At 35.6% G+C, this 19,470-nt stretch overlaps 3 protein-coding genes across 3 annotated transcripts; 1 reads left to right on the plus strand and 2 right to left on the minus strand.

Moving 5' to 3' along the window:
* On the minus strand, positions 1 to 2,715 carry LOC21388315 (glucan endo-1,3-beta-glucosidase 12). Its single transcript, XM_010112325.2, has 3 exons — positions 2,578 to 2,715; positions 1,156 to 2,487; positions 1 to 284 (listed from the first exon to the last, which is right to left on the minus strand). The coding sequence occupies exons 1-3, from the start codon at positions 2,627 to 2,629 to the stop codon at positions 250 to 252; spliced, it is 1,419 nt and encodes a 472-aa protein (XP_010110627.2). The 5' UTR covers positions 2,630 to 2,715; the 3' UTR covers positions 1 to 249.
* Positions 2,716 to 7,553: 4,838 nt separating this feature from the next.
* Positions 7,554 to 10,299, plus strand: LOC112094338 (small ubiquitin-related modifier 2-like). The gene is made up of 3 exons (XM_024174947.1): positions 7,554 to 7,785; positions 9,597 to 9,746; positions 9,883 to 10,299. The coding sequence occupies exons 1-3, from the start codon at positions 7,702 to 7,704 to the stop codon at positions 9,949 to 9,951; spliced, it is 303 nt and encodes a 100-aa protein (XP_024030715.1). The 5' UTR covers positions 7,554 to 7,701; the 3' UTR covers positions 9,952 to 10,299.
* Positions 10,300 to 10,484: 185 nt separating this feature from the next.
* On the minus strand, positions 10,485 to 16,128 carry LOC21388316. The gene is made up of 9 exons (XM_024174946.1): positions 15,451 to 16,128; positions 14,868 to 15,009; positions 14,493 to 14,774; positions 14,266 to 14,413; positions 12,636 to 13,571; positions 12,322 to 12,560; positions 12,166 to 12,239; positions 11,538 to 11,646; positions 10,485 to 10,951 (listed from the first exon to the last, which is right to left on the minus strand). Exons 1-9 carry the CDS (start codon positions 15,504 to 15,506, stop codon positions 10,922 to 10,924), a joined length of 2,016 nt encoding a protein of 671 aa, XP_024030714.1. The 5' UTR covers positions 15,507 to 16,128; the 3' UTR covers positions 10,485 to 10,921.
* Positions 16,129 to 19,470: the final 3,342 nt, after the last annotated feature.

Consider the following 19,470-nt stretch of genomic DNA (forward strand, 5'->3'; position numbering starts at 1 on the left):
TAGTGAAGTGAAAATTAATTAATTTGATTAATTACAAACATAGTGGTTAAGTTAAATTAAAACCGTCTGAAACCACCAAATCGCCCTAAACAAAATACATACAGAAATAGAGGCCCCCAAAAAATTAACCATACAACGACCAAACTACTACAAATAAAACTACAACATTATATAATATAATAAAGAGCTAAATCCCAACCCTTCCTTTTGATCTTCGATCAACCAAAATCCTTTGCTTTATCTTTCTCTTCAGTACCCCGTGGGAAGCTCGCATTTTCCAAACCCTGTAGCGAAAATCAGAAGAAGAAAAATTTTCAGTAGATTTAAATAATATGCAAAAATATGCGCACAGCACAAATAGTACCACCAAAAACAACAAATTGATATCTTTGACTTCCCACCTTTCAAGAAGCCTTTACCTTATTTTTCAAGGTTCAATAATGCTCTTACTTACCCTCTTGTACTACCAATGTTAAAAAGCCAAAATTCATGGCTGTCAAGTCCCAATTATTTTAAACATTTAACCCAACACCTTAGATCATTACCAGAGTCAATATAAAAAAAGAAATTTAAGCGGTCAATATAAAAAAAAAAAAATTAAGCAGGTCATTACTACGGCAGTCAATATAAAAAACACCTTGTTTATTTTATTTATTTAAGTTTTTAATTTTAATTTTATTTCAGTTAAAATTTTTCATAAAAAATTATTTTTTTTAAGTTAAAAATTATTTCGAAAAGTGACGTCTCTAGAATTAAAAACTTAAAGTCTTTCACAAATTTAAATTTTTAACTTAAATTAAAACGTGATTTTACGTAAAAAAAAAAAAAAAATTAAATATAATTTTTTATAAAAATTTTTAAGTGTAGGAAAATTAAAATTAAAAATTAAAATTAATTAAATGAATCAGACTGAATAAACTCGAATCAGCGAGACCTAAAAAAAAGTCCCCGCCACGTCAGCAAAGAATTCTCTGCAACTCATTAGGGAACGAGACCATGTTTAACCTTACATGACCCGGCGTGCACCACTGTGGAAAGTGGACGCCTTTACCCAATAAGAGTAACACGGCGTACGTTAGCAATTATCATGCTCATCTATCTAACGTGCGCCCAAGAAAGAAGTAAAATTTTGAAGAGTAAGGATAGAATACGCACTGGGTGGTTGAGTGACGACGTACGCCGTGCCGCCAAAATAGCACGACCCCATCTGACGTGCCTTCTTCTGATAATAACTGTTGAAGGCGAAGGAGGCGTGGGCCTCAATCGTGTTGGGATCGTAACACGTGGCACCCGGCTGAATCCCACGGCAGTCCGCGCCTCCCTCCCCGCACGCGTAGTCTAGAGCCGCCTGCAGCTTCACCTTCCCCATCTCCCCGTTTGCCACACACCACGTGTTCCCCGTCAAGCTCTTCGAAACGCTCCCCCTAGGGCTCCCTCCCTCCACCGGCGCCTTCACCTGCCGCCCTCCAGTCACCGGCGACCGGTCGTCGTGGTAGTCCTTCAATCCCTCAACTGTGAATGGAATGTTGTAGACTTTCTTCTCGTCCGGGTAAAACAGCCCATAGTTCCTCTCCGATGTGGGACCGTTCTTCTGGTTCTCGTTGAACAGAGCAAAGAGATAGACGGTCAGCTCCTCCTTCGGCCTCCGAGGTGTCCCACCGCCGGTGAGGATCCGACGGATGAGATTACCATTATACGCCGCGGCGTTCTCCACGCTCGCGCCGATCTCATTCTCGTCGCCTTTCGACGGCCAGCCGGTTTCTGTTACGACCATCTTAATGTCGTCGTATTTCAGAGCCGACATAGCGGCGAAAACGGCGTCGATTTGGGCGTCGAAGAGGTTGAAGTACCGCAACCCGTTACCGGCGTCGACAACCCCGGGGTTCTCCCTAAACAGAGCGTAGTCCAGCGAAATGACGTCGGAGTTTGACTCGTAGGCGAAGAACGGGTACGCGTTGACCATGAGGAACGACCCGGTTTGGCGGAGGAAATCCAGCAATGGCTTGAAAACCAGTTCGACGAGTTCGGGTCGGAAGGACCCGGCCGAGGCCGGGTAAGAGTTCTGGAGCGCGCTGAGAGCGATGGGGGAGGAGATTTTAATGGAGGAGTCGAGGTTGTTCTTCACGAGAGCGGCGTGAATGTTCTTCATGGCGGGGACGAGGAACGTTGTTGTGTTGTGTGGATCGACGAAGACCTCGTTCCCGACGGCGATGGCTTCGATTTGGGTTGCGGGGTGGTAAGCGACGACGTTTCGCTGGACCCATGAGTTGGCGAAGGACTGGTGGCGAGCGGCGGAGGAGAGAAGCTCGTTGGGAAGATCGACGGTCACTTTAATGCCGGAGCCGGAAAGTGACTTCAGAACCGCCGGATCAGTGTCGTAGACTTTGACTCGTTCCAGGCCTTGCGATCTTAGAAGCTGAACAACTTTCCGCGCCGACGGAAGGTTGTTCGCTATTCTCCCGTAGTTCACTCCGATCGAACCTCCATCTGCCAAAAAAAAAAAAACGACGTCGCATTAGAAATCAGAAAAGAAAAAAAAAACTCTCATTTTTCATTTTTTTAATAAATTTTTTCTACCTGCAAATGCTACAATAGAAATGAGGAAGAAGAAGACCGAGTGACGCTCCATGCTCTGTTTCTTCTTCTTCTTCTTCTTCTTCTTTATGTTATTTTTGTTCGGACACGTTTGAGTGAGTGTAAGTGTGAGCTAGTGGAGAAGTGGAGAGTCTGGAGACAGTGAGGGAGGGGTATTTATGGAAAGAGAAAGTGATTGAGACGATCGAGAAGGTGGGACCCGTCGTGTCAGCGGCTTGACAAGAACAAATAGCTGAGAGACGCTAGTGGGGACCACCTCTCCCCCTCTCTCTCCCACGTGGCTCCACTTCTCTCTCACGCATCACGATGCCCCACATCCACAAACTCGACCGTTTTGAACACACACTCTGACAATGCTGCTCCTCAGGTGCATTATTTTGCATGCACCTTCCGCTAGATTTCCTCCGCGTGTACTGTGATTAGCTGGAAAAGTCACGTTGGACCCTTCGTGGGCCGTGCAGGCCCAATGGATGTTGGTGCTTTGTGTGGGTTTTTGAACGTTGCTACAGTGGATCTATAAGATGAGAGAAAAGTTTGACCACCCTCAAATGATGCAATGATTTTTGATTAGCAATATGTATATATATATATATATATATATAATGCAATGATGTTGGGGAAGTAATGCTTGGTAAAGTCATTATTTTGTTGGTTGTCGTAGTCTTTAAAGTAGTAGTAAATTTTTGATAGGTCTCAAACGTCATTGTCCTCTAGAGCTGGTTAACGTTAACAAGGTCGTACATTTCTAGGATGCCAGAGATTCCATGCTGATAATCAGTCCAAGTCTCCAAGATAATAACAATAATAAAATTGAATAAATACAAGATAATAGTGTAGTAATGCGGTTTGATATCATATGATTTGACATATCACGCTAGTTTTGCTTCATGTCAATCTAACGTTCATAATTTGTCGGATTGTAAAACTATTAACGGAGTATTTTTACCAACAAATTTTAATTTTACGGATTTGAGTTTTCAATTTGAATTGAGATGTGACATTTTTAGAGAATTTTTTACTGTAGCAGAAAAAATTAGATGTGACATTTTTTGAGAATTTTTTACTGTAGAAACTTAAAACTGAAAATTTAAATCGGTGAAATTAACGAGACATTAACAAATTAATGGCACCTAATATTGAAAAAACTATTGTTTTTAGTAAATTCAAGAATATTTTTTGTGAGGGTCTATTTTAAAATACAATAATGTGGTTTGATATCATATCATGCTAGTTTTGCTTATGTCAATCTAACGTTCATAATGTGTTGGATTGGAAAAGTTCATTGATTAGGAAAATAATTAATGAAGTATTTTTAACGATTAGGAGTGTCAATTTGTGTTACCGTGATATGTTGACTTCCTCACTTAACACGGTAAGACCTGACACGAATACAACTCATTTATTATTCGTGTCGAAATATAAAACTCAAATACGACCTGTATATTGACAGGTTGACACGATACGACTTACCCGTTTATTAAGCATGTCATAATAATATCGTGTCAACCTATTTCTAATAACACGTTTATAAAATGAGTGATAATAAGGTCGTGTTAACTTATTTCTCAACTTGTTTTTTTTTTAAAAATATATATATTTGTAAACATAGGTAACAAACGGGTTGTCATTGTGTTGTGTATTCGTATTACTTAAATATGAGAAGTTTAATAAACAAATTACGGCAGGTCAATTGTAGGTTGGCGAGTCAACCTGAAAATAACACGTTATTTAATCGTGTTTCACATGTTCGACATGATTTTGATCCAAACTTATTTATGATGAACTCAAATCCGTATGAAGAGCGAATTTTAAGTCGTATCGTCGTGTCGCTATCCGGATTGTTAGACAATTTTACAAAGAGCAATTTTAATAAATTAATGGCACCTAATATTAAGAGTGTGCTTGGTAGGGTGGATTGGTGGAAGGAAGGAAAGGGGTGAATGGAAAGTTGGGAGAGGAAAGGATAAATCCACCGTTTGCAATCCGTGGGAGAGGAAAGGGGCAGGGGCTGCAAATCCCTGGGCCCCACATATTTGCAATCCGTCCACAATTGGGCAGAAAGGGGTGAGCAGCATATCTAATGAACAGACAACTACTATTCTACCCTCTTTTATGTCTATTTTTTTTAACCTTAACGTGTTTTTTTTTTGTTTTGTTTTTTTTGCTAGTAGCTTTCATTGTAGTTTATTTATATAAATTAATACTTATCGTTGTTCTTTATAATTTCTTTTAAGAATCTATTTAAGTTATTTTAAAAGATGTATAGTTTATTTATATAAATTAATACTGAAATCAATCTCGGAATAAAACTATCAAATGCATTTTCAGAAATGATTCTAAAATGAAAATGAAAACATTTTCATTTTTATTTTCATACAAAAAATAAAATCATTTTAGAACGAATTCTAAACGCACAAATAATTTTTCATCTTCTCTATTTCTTTTCTTCTTACTTTTTTTTTGGGGGGATGATAAACTTAGAATGGTAGTTCCTGACGCAATACAGAGGTCATGCATTCATTCATGCAAGTGAATTCAGAATCTTACTTTAGTGCTGCTCTGCTTGAAGTAAATTTCTACCTTGTACTCTTGTGGGGTATTGAGATTTTGATCCATAAAAACGCGTTACTTGCGTCCAGGTAAAAATGGTCCCATTCTGCAAAATTTTGATTCGCAAATTTGTATGCTGGTTAGGTACAGAAGTTTGCTTTCTAATGATTTGGCATGGCTGTAAAAGTTGTTGATGAAAATGTTGGTACTTTTCAGCTGTATTGTCTACAGATTACTTGTCCTGATGTGCAAATGGATGCTCTTGTTGTCCTACACATATTGTAAATTAACAAATTTCGGAACCTACTGATTATTATCAAAAATAATTGCAGCAAGTGTATCCTAAATTTTTTACATTAAATGTAAAACTAATATAAAAATAAAAAATAATAATCGTTTTTTTGCAGGTTTGAGTAATTTTTTAAGAAAAAATATTATAACAAAAAAGTTAAATTATGATTCATAAATCATATATTCGAATGCATATCTTTCTTAATAAATTGTTCTCCTGGACAGAGAGAAGAATTCTTGGCAACAATATTAGAAGCGCGAAAATTTACTAACCTTGTTGTAAGTGAATATTGAATATGTGAAGTGTAGGGGAAGAATAGTATAATCAAGGATGAAAATGCCGACGTCCATGGATCTTTTGAGAAAAAATGAATATCTTGAGAAAATCTTAAAACTTTTTTGTTAAAACTATACAAAATACTAAAACAATTATATTACTTAATTCAAACTAATTTAACAACAAAAATAATAAAACTTTGACATGAATTTGAGAGTTATGCCCATTTAAAAAAAAAAGAATTTAAGAGTTATGTCACATAGTACAATAGAAAATTATCATAATTATTCATGGATTATAGTTCCGATATAATTTTAAATACTCATTACAAACAAATTATAAAATATAATAGAGTACATAAAAATTAACTACCAAACATAATATAGTATACACACAAACTTCAAGTGTTTTTAATATCAAAAAGAGTTTCTAACATGTTGAAAGGCATTAGATAATTACACTCTTGATCTAAACAATACATTTGCTAAGATATTACGCTTGAATAATTTTGGAGGTACCCATTAATGTATCACATGTATGTTTCTTGATCTATTCCCACTGTTAATTTATAAGTTGGATGTTGTTGGTTTATTTAACTTGATGAGTAGTCTTGATGGATGTGTAGTGATATGTAATGACATTCTCAACACTAACTTTTGATGGAGAATACATGAATATATCAAATAAATCATATTGGTTTTGTACCTTTGAATTAGACTCCATTTGAGAACTATATGTATGATAATAACTGTATGAACTTTGTTTAGTTCCTAAGCTCCTGAATTAAAACTCAAGGCAACAAAATCTTAATTAATTTGGCTCATTTGAATTATGGCATGTCTTATTATATGTAGTTTTCTATCATTTAATTGTCACATTTCGTAGAAATAAAAAATAAAAAAAATGTGCAACAAAGTTGATCCTATTGCAAAAATAGAAGATGATTTTATTATTTTTAGACATTGTGTGGATATTTTAAAAAATATCATGAATTAATATTGCATATATTTTTAAATATTGGGAACATTTTACGGACACTGCAGAAAATATCTTCTTCTCTTGCATTTATGGTGAGACTTCAAGATATAGACAATGTCAAATAAATGTCGACAATGTAGTGGACATTTTTCATCCATGAGTATATTTAACAACGACGATGACAGTGAAATTGATATACTTGCTATCCTGAATGATAAAATTGCAAAATGGAATGAGCTACATCATTATGCAATATTGAAAACGTGAAAAAAAGAAAACGTATTCACTAGTATTCGGTATTTGATATCATGAATTGGATTCAGTCACAACCTTAAAAAAGAAAACGTGACTAGATTTGCAGAATAACTTTAAAAGAAACACTTCTATATAAAATGACTTAAAATGGCTTCACTTGTTTCAATTTTTAAGGTAGTCATTGTAGCAATTTCTTAAAAAATAACTTAACGTATTATTATTAAAATTATTATTAGAATAAGTAATTTGACAGATATTAGTAACGGTGGGTCTCTAATCGTTAATGAGAGACGTAATTTAATAAATTATTATCTATAATTTAACGTATTATTATTAAAATTATTATTAAAAGGTTGCAATTTTCCCAAGGGAAAAAGAGAAAACTCTGAGTTGGTCCATACTCCATAGTAATTTTGGGCAATCACGGAACTATAACCCCTAACGCGTCAGCATCCCATTGGCTGTAGACAGAAAGGTCAATTCACAGAGCGACGACCGTTAAGATTTCAACCAATAGACTACGCACACGTAGAGAAATCTCACATAACAAGATTACACTACAGGCCGTCGGTGGTACCAAGAGGAAAATCAGTATAAGTAATCCAAACAAAACACAAAAAGACTCTCCGATTTTCCTTTAGAGAGAGAGAGAGAGAGAGAGAGAGAGAGAGAGAAGAGAACCCTAATTTCTCTTGTCGCAGACAAAGGAAGAAGAAGAAGAAGAAGAAGAAGAAAGAAGAAAGAAGAAGAAGAAGATGTCGGGAACCGTAAACCAGCAGACAGAGGAGGACAAGAAGCCCAACGATCAGGCTCACATCAATCTCAAAGTCAAAGGCCAGGTTTCTCTCTCTCTTAATCGGGTTATTGGTGTTGATGGTTGAGTTTTGCGCCTTTTTTTTTTTGGTTTAGCCGCTGTTTGTTTCCTGAGAAAATCGGGTGTTTTTAAGCGTGGTACAGGAAAGTCTCCATTTCTTTTGTGTGTTTTGTTTTTCTCAAGTCTGACTGTCTGGAAATATTCGCCTTCCCTCTGTTCCCTTTGTTTTGTCTGTGGGAATTTATATTATTTATGTTATTTATTTATTTATTCGTTGTTGTGTTTGTAAAGTGTACTTACTATAACTTTAGCCACTTCTCTGGTATAAAGATCTATTTTTGTATATGAAATGGGCAATTTTACGTGTTTTAGGCGTTCTTTCTGCAGTTCTTCTGGAATTTTGGTGTTTTGATCTTTTATTTTCTGCTTTGCTCGACTCGCGAGCATCGGTCATGACGTTTGTGTTTGGTTCGCAAGGAAAGATATTGTTATAATTTTGTTAGTGGTTTTCAAAGGTCTTACTGGCCAGTTTAGTTGTTTTTTGTTAGTGGGCTTTTTTTTTTTGTTTTTGTTTTTTTGGCTCAAATTTTTGGCAGGTTTATGATTCTGCACCAGTTTTAGTACGCGTTCTATTTTGTTTATGGAACTTCAGACTTTTGCTAGGATTTTTGATCATTTATTTATCACCATAAATAACAAGCTAGGATACTTGTCTACTTCCTGTAATTGTACTATCAACAACAACCACCACCACAACAACAAGCCTTAATCCCAACTTACTTAGGGCCGGCTATATGGATTTCACTTTTTCACGCAGCTCTGTTCGAAATTAGATTTTTTTTGAATACCTAGATCTATAATGTATTTCCTAACTACTTCGGTCCACGTAATTCTTGGTCTACCCCTCTCTCTCCTAATATTAGGTATAAGAATGCCCTCCCAAGCACGTACTAGTGCTTCTAGCGGTCTACGTTGGACATGCCCATACCACCTCAAGCGGCTTTCGTGCACCTGATATTCTATTGGTGCTACACTTACTTTACTATGAATAACTTCATTCTTTATGTGATCCATTCTCGTATGGCCACTCATCCATCTTAACATACGCATTTCTGCCGCACTCATCTTACATATATGTTGTCTCTTAATGGTCCAACATTCACTACCATATAATATAACTGGGCGGATTGCAGCACTCAGATACTGTTGGTGTGGCCATATTTTGTTTACTCCTGTTTTGGTTTATGAGGAAATAGGTAAAGAAAGAGAATGTGATCAACATAGTTTTTAATGATGTTTGCGTCTTTGTTATCATTTACTTTGTACACTGTTTTGAGTGTCCTTTTTTGAATTATTCCTTCTTCTTGGGATAGTTGTTTGCCCGGTCTTATAATATGTTTCATTCCAAGTGGGATATGGCTTTTTTTGCTTCTTGGCTTTGTTTCTTTTACGAATGTTTTTTATTCATACGGAAAGAAAATTGTGTCCAGACAATGTTTAATGAACTCTATGGCTGTGCATTTTGCTCTCTTGTATTGTACTCGAGTCCTGATTTGAGGAGTTTTTGCAAACGACACTTTCTTTTTCTTTAATGTTCCTTTTGTTTTCTTCTAGTCTAATCTATGTTTTCTATCAATCCATGATAATCGCCTTTGGTTTTGTGTGCCATGAATTCCTATGTGTTTTAAATGGAGGATAATCGGTTTGAAGTTTTCTACCCTTCCTGTTGTGAGATGCGGTTACACGTTGTATTTCCACCGACCATTTTTTTTTCTTTTTAATTTAGGATTGAACAACTTTTATCTTATGGCCTACAAATTTTGTTTTCTATTGTAGGATGGGAATGAAGTGTTTTTCAGGATCAAGAGAAGCACTCAATTGAAGAAGCTTATGAACGCATATTGTGATAGGCAATCTGTGGAGTTTAACTCAATTGCATTCTTGTTTGATGGCCGTCGCCTTCGCACAGAGCAGACTCCTGAGGAGGTCTCTCTCTCCTTCTGTACATATATACATAATAAATATGATATAATGTGTTCCATGGTTCTCGTGTATGCATTTAGATTTGCATGTTCACTTAGCAAGCAATAAATAACTGATGCGTTTCTTTTGCATGTTGCAGCTAGAGATGGAGGATGGTGATGAGATCGATGCTATGCTACACCAAACCGGAGGCGCCTCACCGATGTAGTCATCCGCTGTTATAGTGCTATATATAGTGAACTACCTTACGTGGATTCAGTATGAAGGATTAGGGTATTAAGGCTCTTGCCTTTTTTCTTTAAGACCTAGTTATCAGCCTCCGAGACATATCGTTTTATGATATTGTTGAATTGACATGGTCTTAGTTAGGAGTATGAAAGTATCGGTTAAAGTTTTAAATGGTTTCAGTATTATATTATGAGCTTTTGTTGCCTTTGACTAGGGAAGTTCCTGGTATCGTGGAATTTGGTCATTTTGTGGATGAATAGTCTGTGTTTGGCATTAGTATATCTTTGCAGGGTTTGTGTTTCTAAAATTACTACCGATTTGGTCGACATTTCTTATTGTGAGCAGTAGTTGTCACTATTTTTCAGATAAAAAAAAAATACCAGGACTTGAAACCAAGACTCGGTATTGTAAAAACAATTCACATACCTCCTAAACATCAATTGAACTGCCTCAATTGGTTGTCAATCGACACAAATTCATAGCAAATAATTACTCTATTCGGCATCCTTGAAGACAGGAGTTGACAAAAAAAGTTGTGATAATTATGGCCGCTAAAGAATAATATACATAATACAGGCTTGCTCTTTTTGCATACTATTTACATTTCCGGATATAGACATTGAGGTATGATAGAAATGAGTATCTGTAGCCCTTGAATATACAATTAAATTGTGGAACTAAAAGATGCATTCTTAAAGGGGAGGTAGTTGCGCATTAACAACAGGAGACGCATATAAATAAAGAAATAAAAGAATGAAGCTTCTTCCCAAGTGGTATCATATCATATAATACACTTGCCGTATGAATGGAAGACTGTAGTGCCCTGTTCCTCCTATTTTCTGGATTAGCTCTCTTTCTTCCGTTGTAAAAGGAGTCTCGTGCTATACGGATTGGCGCTCCTAAAAGAGAAGTGCCTTGTGATTTGGTTAGCTTTGAGGAGTTGTGGAATCCTAACTAATGTGAACTTTCCTCACATCTGACTGCACAGCCAAAAAAATAAAAATTAAAAAATTAAAAAAAGACCAAAAGAGATGTTAATTGAGAACATGTGCAATTCATGAATCCAAAAATTAAGAATATGATCAGAAAAACATGAACCCATGTCGGCTGTTTTTGTCTATAAACAAGGAGCGCAATAAAATATCATCCCCAGTACCATTTGCAACAAAAGGAAAAGAAAAAGACAAGCAAATAAATGAATGAATCAGACTTAAAATATCATCCCCACATCCCACAGAAGTTTCGCCGCCTTCTTATAGAACATAAACGTTCTTCTATGCTTTCAATTCGTTAATGGTCCGGAGAATTAATTGTGTAACCAAAAGTAAATCTTTGAAACACTATACAATGGGAAAGGAAATTGATAAATTCAGGCATATCATCAAGCAAAGAGCCAGCTACTTCACTGAGTTGCAATGAACTACCCTTCAAAGACTTGTAATCTTGAAAATTGATGCTTTTGGTGGTTTGTGCATCTGGTGTAACTGTGGCTTAAGGCTACTGTTTTTGTGTGCTGAAATCTTGTGTAAAAAAGCAAGAATACACAAATTTGAAAAGCACACTAACCGTTTTCTGAGTCTCCCTTCTTGGTCTACTTAACCTAGAATCTTCATGCCTTGATCTCGGTGTTCGACCAAACAATCTTCGAATAAATTCCAGAAAGTGATTATAAATGCTGTAAACCATAGCATTAGAAAAAAAAAGTTTGGTTAATCAAGGTTACAAAAATAAGTTTAGACGGTTAATGATCTAAATATCAAATCAGTTGATTGTGATTGCAAAACAGTAGAAATAATCCCTTTTTTTTTTTTTTTTTTTTTTTGGGGGGTAAGATGCAACTATGCTAGGCATGAATACAGGTTTGTGGAGGTCCTAAGATGCTATCAGATATTTCATATTAGAATAACAAGAGTGTCCATTAACATTTGCATCTCTAAAGTTGTTCATTTATAGCTAAAACCATCTGCTACTATAGGCAAGTACATCAAAATTCAATAAGAAAAATTTTCAAAGATGACACCATTTCATCATTAGATTCTATCTTCTGTTCCATGCGAATTGTAAATGACCGACAAAGATGAGATCTCAACAAAACTCAACATACATCAGAAGCTAGAGACCAGAATGTAGCAATAACAATATACAAGTTACAAAGAGAAGTAGTTCTGCGTTACATAATAAGCCTACTGCCTACCTAAGGCGATGTCTGTTGCAGGCTGTGAAAAATGCAACAAAACCATTTAATATACTCCTAAGAGCACGAAAAACCTGGATATACAAACACAATGGCAATTAATATATTTATTAAACAACACCAGCAAGAGAGACAAATATACAGTTTCTGACAAACCTGTGAAAAAAGGACATTCCAAAGCGATTGCCACATTGAAACTTCATGTGTGCTCACTGTTGCCTTAGAAGCAGACGCAAGCCGAAAGATGCTACTAATGAAGTCCCATATATCTACAAGAATCTCGTATATAGAGGCACACGCCAGAGCTACGAGATTGGCGAGTGCCAAAACCATGCGAATTGGAGCATAGAGCAGCTCCCAAATGATCCAAAAGATAGGATACAAAACTGTCGTTGCTGCAAATCAAAATAAAAAAAATCGTAATTAACCCGTAAATGCAAAACTTTCTAAGAAAACAGATGATGACCTACCAATGCTCCAGATGAGTGAGACAACAAACCATATTGGGAACACTATAATCTCTACCAGGTTCCCAACAAGACTGCAAGAGGACCCAATTAGAAGCCAAATCACTGAGAACAATTTTTCTACAACTTCAATCAACACATTCCACACTGGAAGGAGAACCTCGAAAACTTCCACCAGCGGCTCTGCAAATGGTTGAGTGAGAACTGAAAGGAACGATCTGGTAGTGCTCCTAATTGTAAGAAACCATTTAACAGCCTTCTGAAAGTTATGAAGAAATAGCATGGTTCCCAAGTATTTTATCCGTGTTATCATCTCCCAAGTCTCAATCCAATCAAAAAGAGGCCCAAACAAACGAGATGCAGTTGCCTTGAGAACTGGGACATTTTTGTACAGATCATAAAATCCTATAAGAACGGTAACAATTGAGATAAGCACATATAAAGCTCTTGCCAATGGGCACATCCATGGTCGATAAAGATGGCAAAACCCTGGATATGACTGAAGGAAGATAACCCAAGATGGAAGCCCAGCCTCTAATAAAGTAAGTAACCTCAAATCAGACATTATTGTTTTTCTTAGCGTAAAAGGAAGATCATGGTCATTGAACCTGAACAAAATCAGAACATCCCTGTACTGGGTTGCTTCCACTGCATTTTCACAATTGCTGGGATAGGCGTCGGAGTTTGTTGTTTCCTCACAACACATATCCTCTTCTACTCTTCTACAAAGGGAATTTATTACTTTCCTTCTTTTAGGAGGAGGTAGTGGTGTTTGTTGAACACCATTTTCATCCTCATCGGTATTAGATGATATGGCAAACTCGCTACCCAGGTTGAGAGAATCGTCCTCAATCGATAAACTATTGCTGCAAATATTTTCAGCATTATCATCAGATATAGTTTCCAGTATATCTTCTTCAGCATCATAGAAGACCTCTCCTGGACACATCAACGTAATTGTCAGCATATGCTCTTTCAATTGTAATTTGAGCAAAGACAGCAACTCCATCCACAACTATGTGGCAGAACATCTACTCTCATGGTAGAATATCACATTACTAACAAAAGATTCTTGCAATAAATGTGAGATCATATATCAAGTTCAACTTATATGACTACTAAAGAGATAAATAACCTACTTACTAAATGAAGCAAAATAAGAAAAGAAAAGAGACGATAATTAGTAACGAAAACCTAATGTAATATAAATTCCAAAGAAGAATCAGAATTTTTTACTGATTAGCTCAGAGAAAACCATCTAATATTGTTAATTCTTAACAGAATACGCAAAATGAAAGCTTGGTATCATATGCTGCTTGTTATTTTCACCTAGAAGTAGAACAAGTCATTTTCGGATTCTAAGAAATTACGAATCTTATATGTATGCATCCGCCAAAAAAAAGGATTAGCTTAGAAAGTTCTAATATCTGATTTTGGTGCGAGGCATTTTCAAAGCTTGCTGATTATACAAGTCCCTATTCATATGACTAACAATGGCTCTCTAAGTCATTTCCACATGAAAATGAAAGGTGCCACTAATAAAGATGTGATGCCCAGACATGTCCAAAAGTGAATAGAGATTTTTTTTTTTTTCCTCGCACAAAACTTAACAAGGAACCACAACAAAAATTACCTATGGCAGAATCTAGATACTCCTTCAATAACAGCTTCTCAGAGACTGTTCCTGGGAACCATGACAACATACAGCTTGCTGCTTGAGCTATACTATCAAATTCCCATCTTTGCATGAATTTAGCCTCTATAGCCAGAGAGGTATCAGTCTGCAATATAAACCAAAATAATGTAAACATAGAAAGACCTGGACTAACAGAATATGAAGCACGTAGAAGTGAGTATTACCTGAAGCTCATTCAAATAGTTGATACCTCGAACATTGCTCCACGCAACTTCAAATACAATGAAACCATACAAGGTCCTATGCAGCTCACTGCTTAACAGTGAAGTATTGCGCAGTTTCTTCACAGGTAGCAAAACCCTCTTTTGAGAAAATGTTGCTGCATCAATCAATCGGAACCATCTCGCGAATTTCTTCTGTTTGCCAACATCGGACCCGGATGAAGCCTCTTTGCCTCCCTTTTTCTCCCTCCGGGGTTTGGTATTTGCAAATGGAGATAACCTTGACTAAAAATTGAGCAGAATTCAGTTACATTCCTTCATTAAACAAAGAAGGGAAAAAAAAAATCATTTCAATAAAATCAAGATTATCGTAACAACCTTAGTGACCATAAATTGCCACAAGTGCGCCGGACGTGAACCTCGGTCTCTCAACCATGGCCGGTTGTCGACCAAGATAAAAAGCTTGTTACTTTCAAGGGCCACAAAGAGGCTAAGATCGGAAAGATACGACTGCAAGTCTCTGCAATTATATGTAACACAAAAATAAATCGTTCAAACATGCAAAATAATAAGTTTAAAGAAATTAAATTGAAAAACAAAACATATAGCATAAAAATGACAATTGAACTAAACCAGAAAAATATCAATTTCCAAGGAAATTCGGTTCTAATTTTGCTCTTTTCTTTGAACATGCAAAAACAAATTCAAGCAAAAATATCCTCGATTCAGTATCCAACAAAAGGGCGTAAATTTAACGCAATTCAACTCAATTCCATTACACTAGTTTTCAATTAAATTCGAAACAGAAATTGCTCCACTAACATAATAATAATAATAATAATAATAATAATAATAATAATAATAATAATGAGAATTTAAATTAAGGTAAGTAAAATAAGAAAACAAATGAGAATTTAAATTAAGGTAAGTAAATCATGATTATGAGTTCTTAATTTGTTACCCGATTTGCAAACTCGTGAGAGGGAATACACAGCGCCGGTCATCACCATTCCCCATCAAATTCGCCCAAATTAGCAGCAATCTCTGCTTCGCATCCCCGATTCACCATCAATAATTGCATAATTCAACGCATATTCAAACAACAGAGACTCAGAGAGAGAGGGAGAGAGAGAGAGAGAGAGAAAGAGAGCTAGAGAGAATGTGATTTCCATGAAATGGGAGAAAGAGAGAGAAAGAAGAAGAAACAATCGCCGGCAAACTTCATTCATAACATTTGAAAAAAAAAAAGAAAAAAGAAAAAGAAAAAGAAAAAGAAAAAGAAAGAGCCTCCGCCAACGCCAAGAAAGCGGAAAGGAAGAGACAAGAGACAAGAGACGAGAGAGAGAGAATGAGAGGAGGGAAGTCCACGGTGGAGAAATCAACGGCGGGGATTGCAGGACCGCCGGGAGATCAAACGGACAAGGACAAACGACGCGCAAATCTAGGCAGAAACAAAGAGAAAAACGGAAAGAGAACTCAGAAACATAAATACATGGAAAAGTACGACTCAGAAATTGTCATAAAACGCCATTAATAGCAAACAAACTCCTTCAAGCTCTTTCTTTTCTTTTTTCCTTCTAATTTTTTTTCTCTTTCAAATTATTGGCAATATTACGATTGTTGGATTTGCTTGGCTTCCAAGGCGCGTCGGAGAGGAAGAGAGGTCGGTTAGTTAAAATTTATATACGGAAAGAGAGAAAGAATGAAGGGTAAAATGGTAAAAATGGGGCAGAGGCATCTGATAAACTGATAACCAGATAATTCCCGCCAGGATCGTCGTCGTTATCCAGTGAAACAGAAAAAGACAAAGAAAGAAAGGTCAGACTTCAGAGAGATTTCTCAATGAAACGACACGAGCGATTTTCGGAAATTTCGAAATAACAACGAAACGACGTGGAAGGATGAAAACTCTGCCGTGTGCTCATCTGCATGGTTTTTCCCGTGTGTACGGTTTTTCTGAGTGGTCCTTGGAGCCTGGAGGGGTGCCGTCCGCTTGGACCAAATCTTACTCATCTTTTTTAGGTCCGGTTCATTTTACTGATTTGAGTTTAAAATTTAAATTTTTTTACAGTAAAAAACTCTCACAAATAATCATATCTAACTTTTTTATTACAGTAAAAAGTTTTCACATAAAATCATATCTCAACTCGAATTAAAAACTCGAATCAGCGAACTAAACTGGCCTGATTTGTCTTTCTGTGTGTTTGGTTAAGTTTGGACACGTCATTTTAAATTTTTATTTAATAAAAGCGTAATTTTCTTTGGTTAGGAGAATTATACGTGTCTGAAAAAATTATTCTTAGTACGGCAAAAATCTGTTATGTGAATTTTTACACTTATCTGTTATTATAAATTTACGTTGTCTTTTAATTAAGATTTTAACGGTTTTATTTGTGAGTATCTGCATTTAAAATTTATAATGCATTACATAAAATTATTACAATCCTAAATCAGGCTATTAAAAATTTAATTTAATACCATAAAAAATGTATATATATGCTTATGTCAAGCAATTCATACCATAAAAACTCCCATAAAAAAGAAAAAATTAGAAAAGATATTTTATGTCTAATTTGCTTATCATTTTTTTAATTAGAAGTATATTCTTTTAAAATGAATTGTTAATAGATTCCAATGTTGTTTTGAACGTCTCCTAAAATAAAAAATAAAAAAGAATAATACTGTTTTAAATGGTATTTGCTTGGAAACTTTACTGAATCAAAGGAAAAACATCATGCAGTGCCAATTCGAAACATCAGCTTTATATATGATCAATAGATAATGTTATTATTCCATTGCATGCTTATATATTAGCTTAATATATATATATATATATATATATTCTCCCATTACATTGCATGCTTTGGAGATTTCACAAGAAACTCCATAAGATAGTTTTCATCATCCTAAAGTTCCTCATAGAAGAACACTATAAGAAGATGAAAGAGAAACTCAAAAGCTAGCGCATGTGTGGACTCACAGTCACAAATATTTCCCACAAATTGCATAGTGGGATTGGAACTTTCGTTGTCCTATATATTTCGTTGGGTTTGGTGAAAGAGAATAATATGAATATGGGCTGCCTAGCATATGCCACAATTATTCCTTTCGTGCTCGTCTTTAAAAGGTATGGTTGTGGAGGTTCTTTTCTTTACCAAAGCCTTAAGCTTTGCAAATGGGATTAGTAAATTAAGCATATCCGTAATTCTAAGTTACATTGGTTAGATTCTTTAATGTCGGTGTTGATTTGCCTCTTTACAAGACTCTACAACATTCGAAATTTAAGTTAATTAAATTTTTAAAAATTCATTCTTAAGAGAAATTTAAAAAAAAATGATTTTTCAAATTCATTTGATTATTATTTTAAAAAAATAAAAACGATTATTGATGCTATCCCTCTCTCATTCCCTTTGTCACATTAAAAATTGAGATAAAGAAGAAAATAACATAATTAGTAAAGTGATTAGTAAATTATAGCATATTTTTTTAAAATAGTCAATATATCGCAATTTGATATTTTAAGTTTTAAACATTATTAAAAACCCAAATATACCTCTAAACCTTTTCTCCACCTCACTCCTCCCTCATAGCATATTCTTTAAAATAGGTAAATTATAGTCAAGTCCATTATGGCCAGGACCGACAGCTGGCTCTGGCGACCGGCAGCTGGCTCTGGTGATCAGTTATGGCAACTGGCGACCATTTTTTGACGACCGGTGATAATTTTCTGATGACCGCTTAACACTGTATTTATCGGTAAATATCATATTTAATTTTTAATATGGTATTTACTAGTAAATACCACATTTACCCGAAAAGCAGACTACCGACTCTGGCGACCGTTTAACGCTGTATTTATAGGTAAATATTGTATTTACCAATAAATAATGTATTTACTAGTAAATATCATATTTACCTGAAAATCTGGTCATCGACTCAAGTGATCGTTTAACACTATATTTACCGGTAAATACCATATTTACTAGTAAATATCATAATTATCGAATTTGGACAATCCTTGGCATGCATCGAGTTGCAGCCTCATACAGCTCACTTTCTGTTTTATATTTTATTTTTTTAACTTTCTATAGGTAAAGTTACTCACCACTACTGATAACATTATGACAAATTCAATTATATACTTGCACATATAACGTGCACATTAACACATGATAATCACGTGTCATTGTCTTATTGAACCAAATGATGGAATCACCTTTTGATACTTTTCTTTTTCTATTGCTACCAAGCATTCTGCACCTCCTACATTTCACTTTGTGTCTTGTGATATTCTTTTGATAACAACGAGCTTAATTATTTCAGTCTAGATTAATAATGAGCTTAATTCAAGGATATACTCATATTAACACGTGATACTAATGAGTTACAGAATACAAAATCAAGGATTATGAAATAACTGGTTCACATTATTTTGTTCTTTTCATACTTTCTTTCGTATTTTTAGCCAATTATATTCTGCACTATCTAGGTCAACCTAGGCGTCAGTGCATCTTAACTTGTCACTCATTTGTCAAAAATGTGTTACCTTAAAGAGAGGCTAGATGGCATGTACATAAAGCCTTATTCTTTCAAAGGGCAATCCATATATAGTTAAAATAAATAAATAAATAAATTGAAGAAATGAGCAATCCCTGTATGAGTCGGATCAGAACAATATGCTATTTTGAACCAAAGGAAAAAAAGAGCACCCACTTTAGGCTTCCATGATTCATGAACCATGGACCCCACCAAAAAGAATTACAATCATAAACTAAAGGGACCCACAATTCCTTTTGGCTGCATCTGAGCCGAACAATCTGCGATCTCGTGGTAGGGCCCAGGAGCCGTTTCCAACAGAACCGTTTGTAGTTCTGTGTCGTATTGAGGAGGAATATATATTATTATACTAAAGGGACCCACAATTCCTTTTGGCTGCATCTGAGCCGAACAATCTGCGATCTCATGGTAGGGCCCAGGAGCC

The sequence above is a fragment of the Morus notabilis genome, unplaced genomic scaffold, assembly GCF_000414095.1.
Source record: "Morus notabilis unplaced genomic scaffold, ASM41409v2 Scaffold528, whole genome shotgun sequence".
NCBI lineage: Eukaryota > Viridiplantae > Streptophyta > Magnoliopsida > Rosales > Moraceae > Morus > Morus notabilis.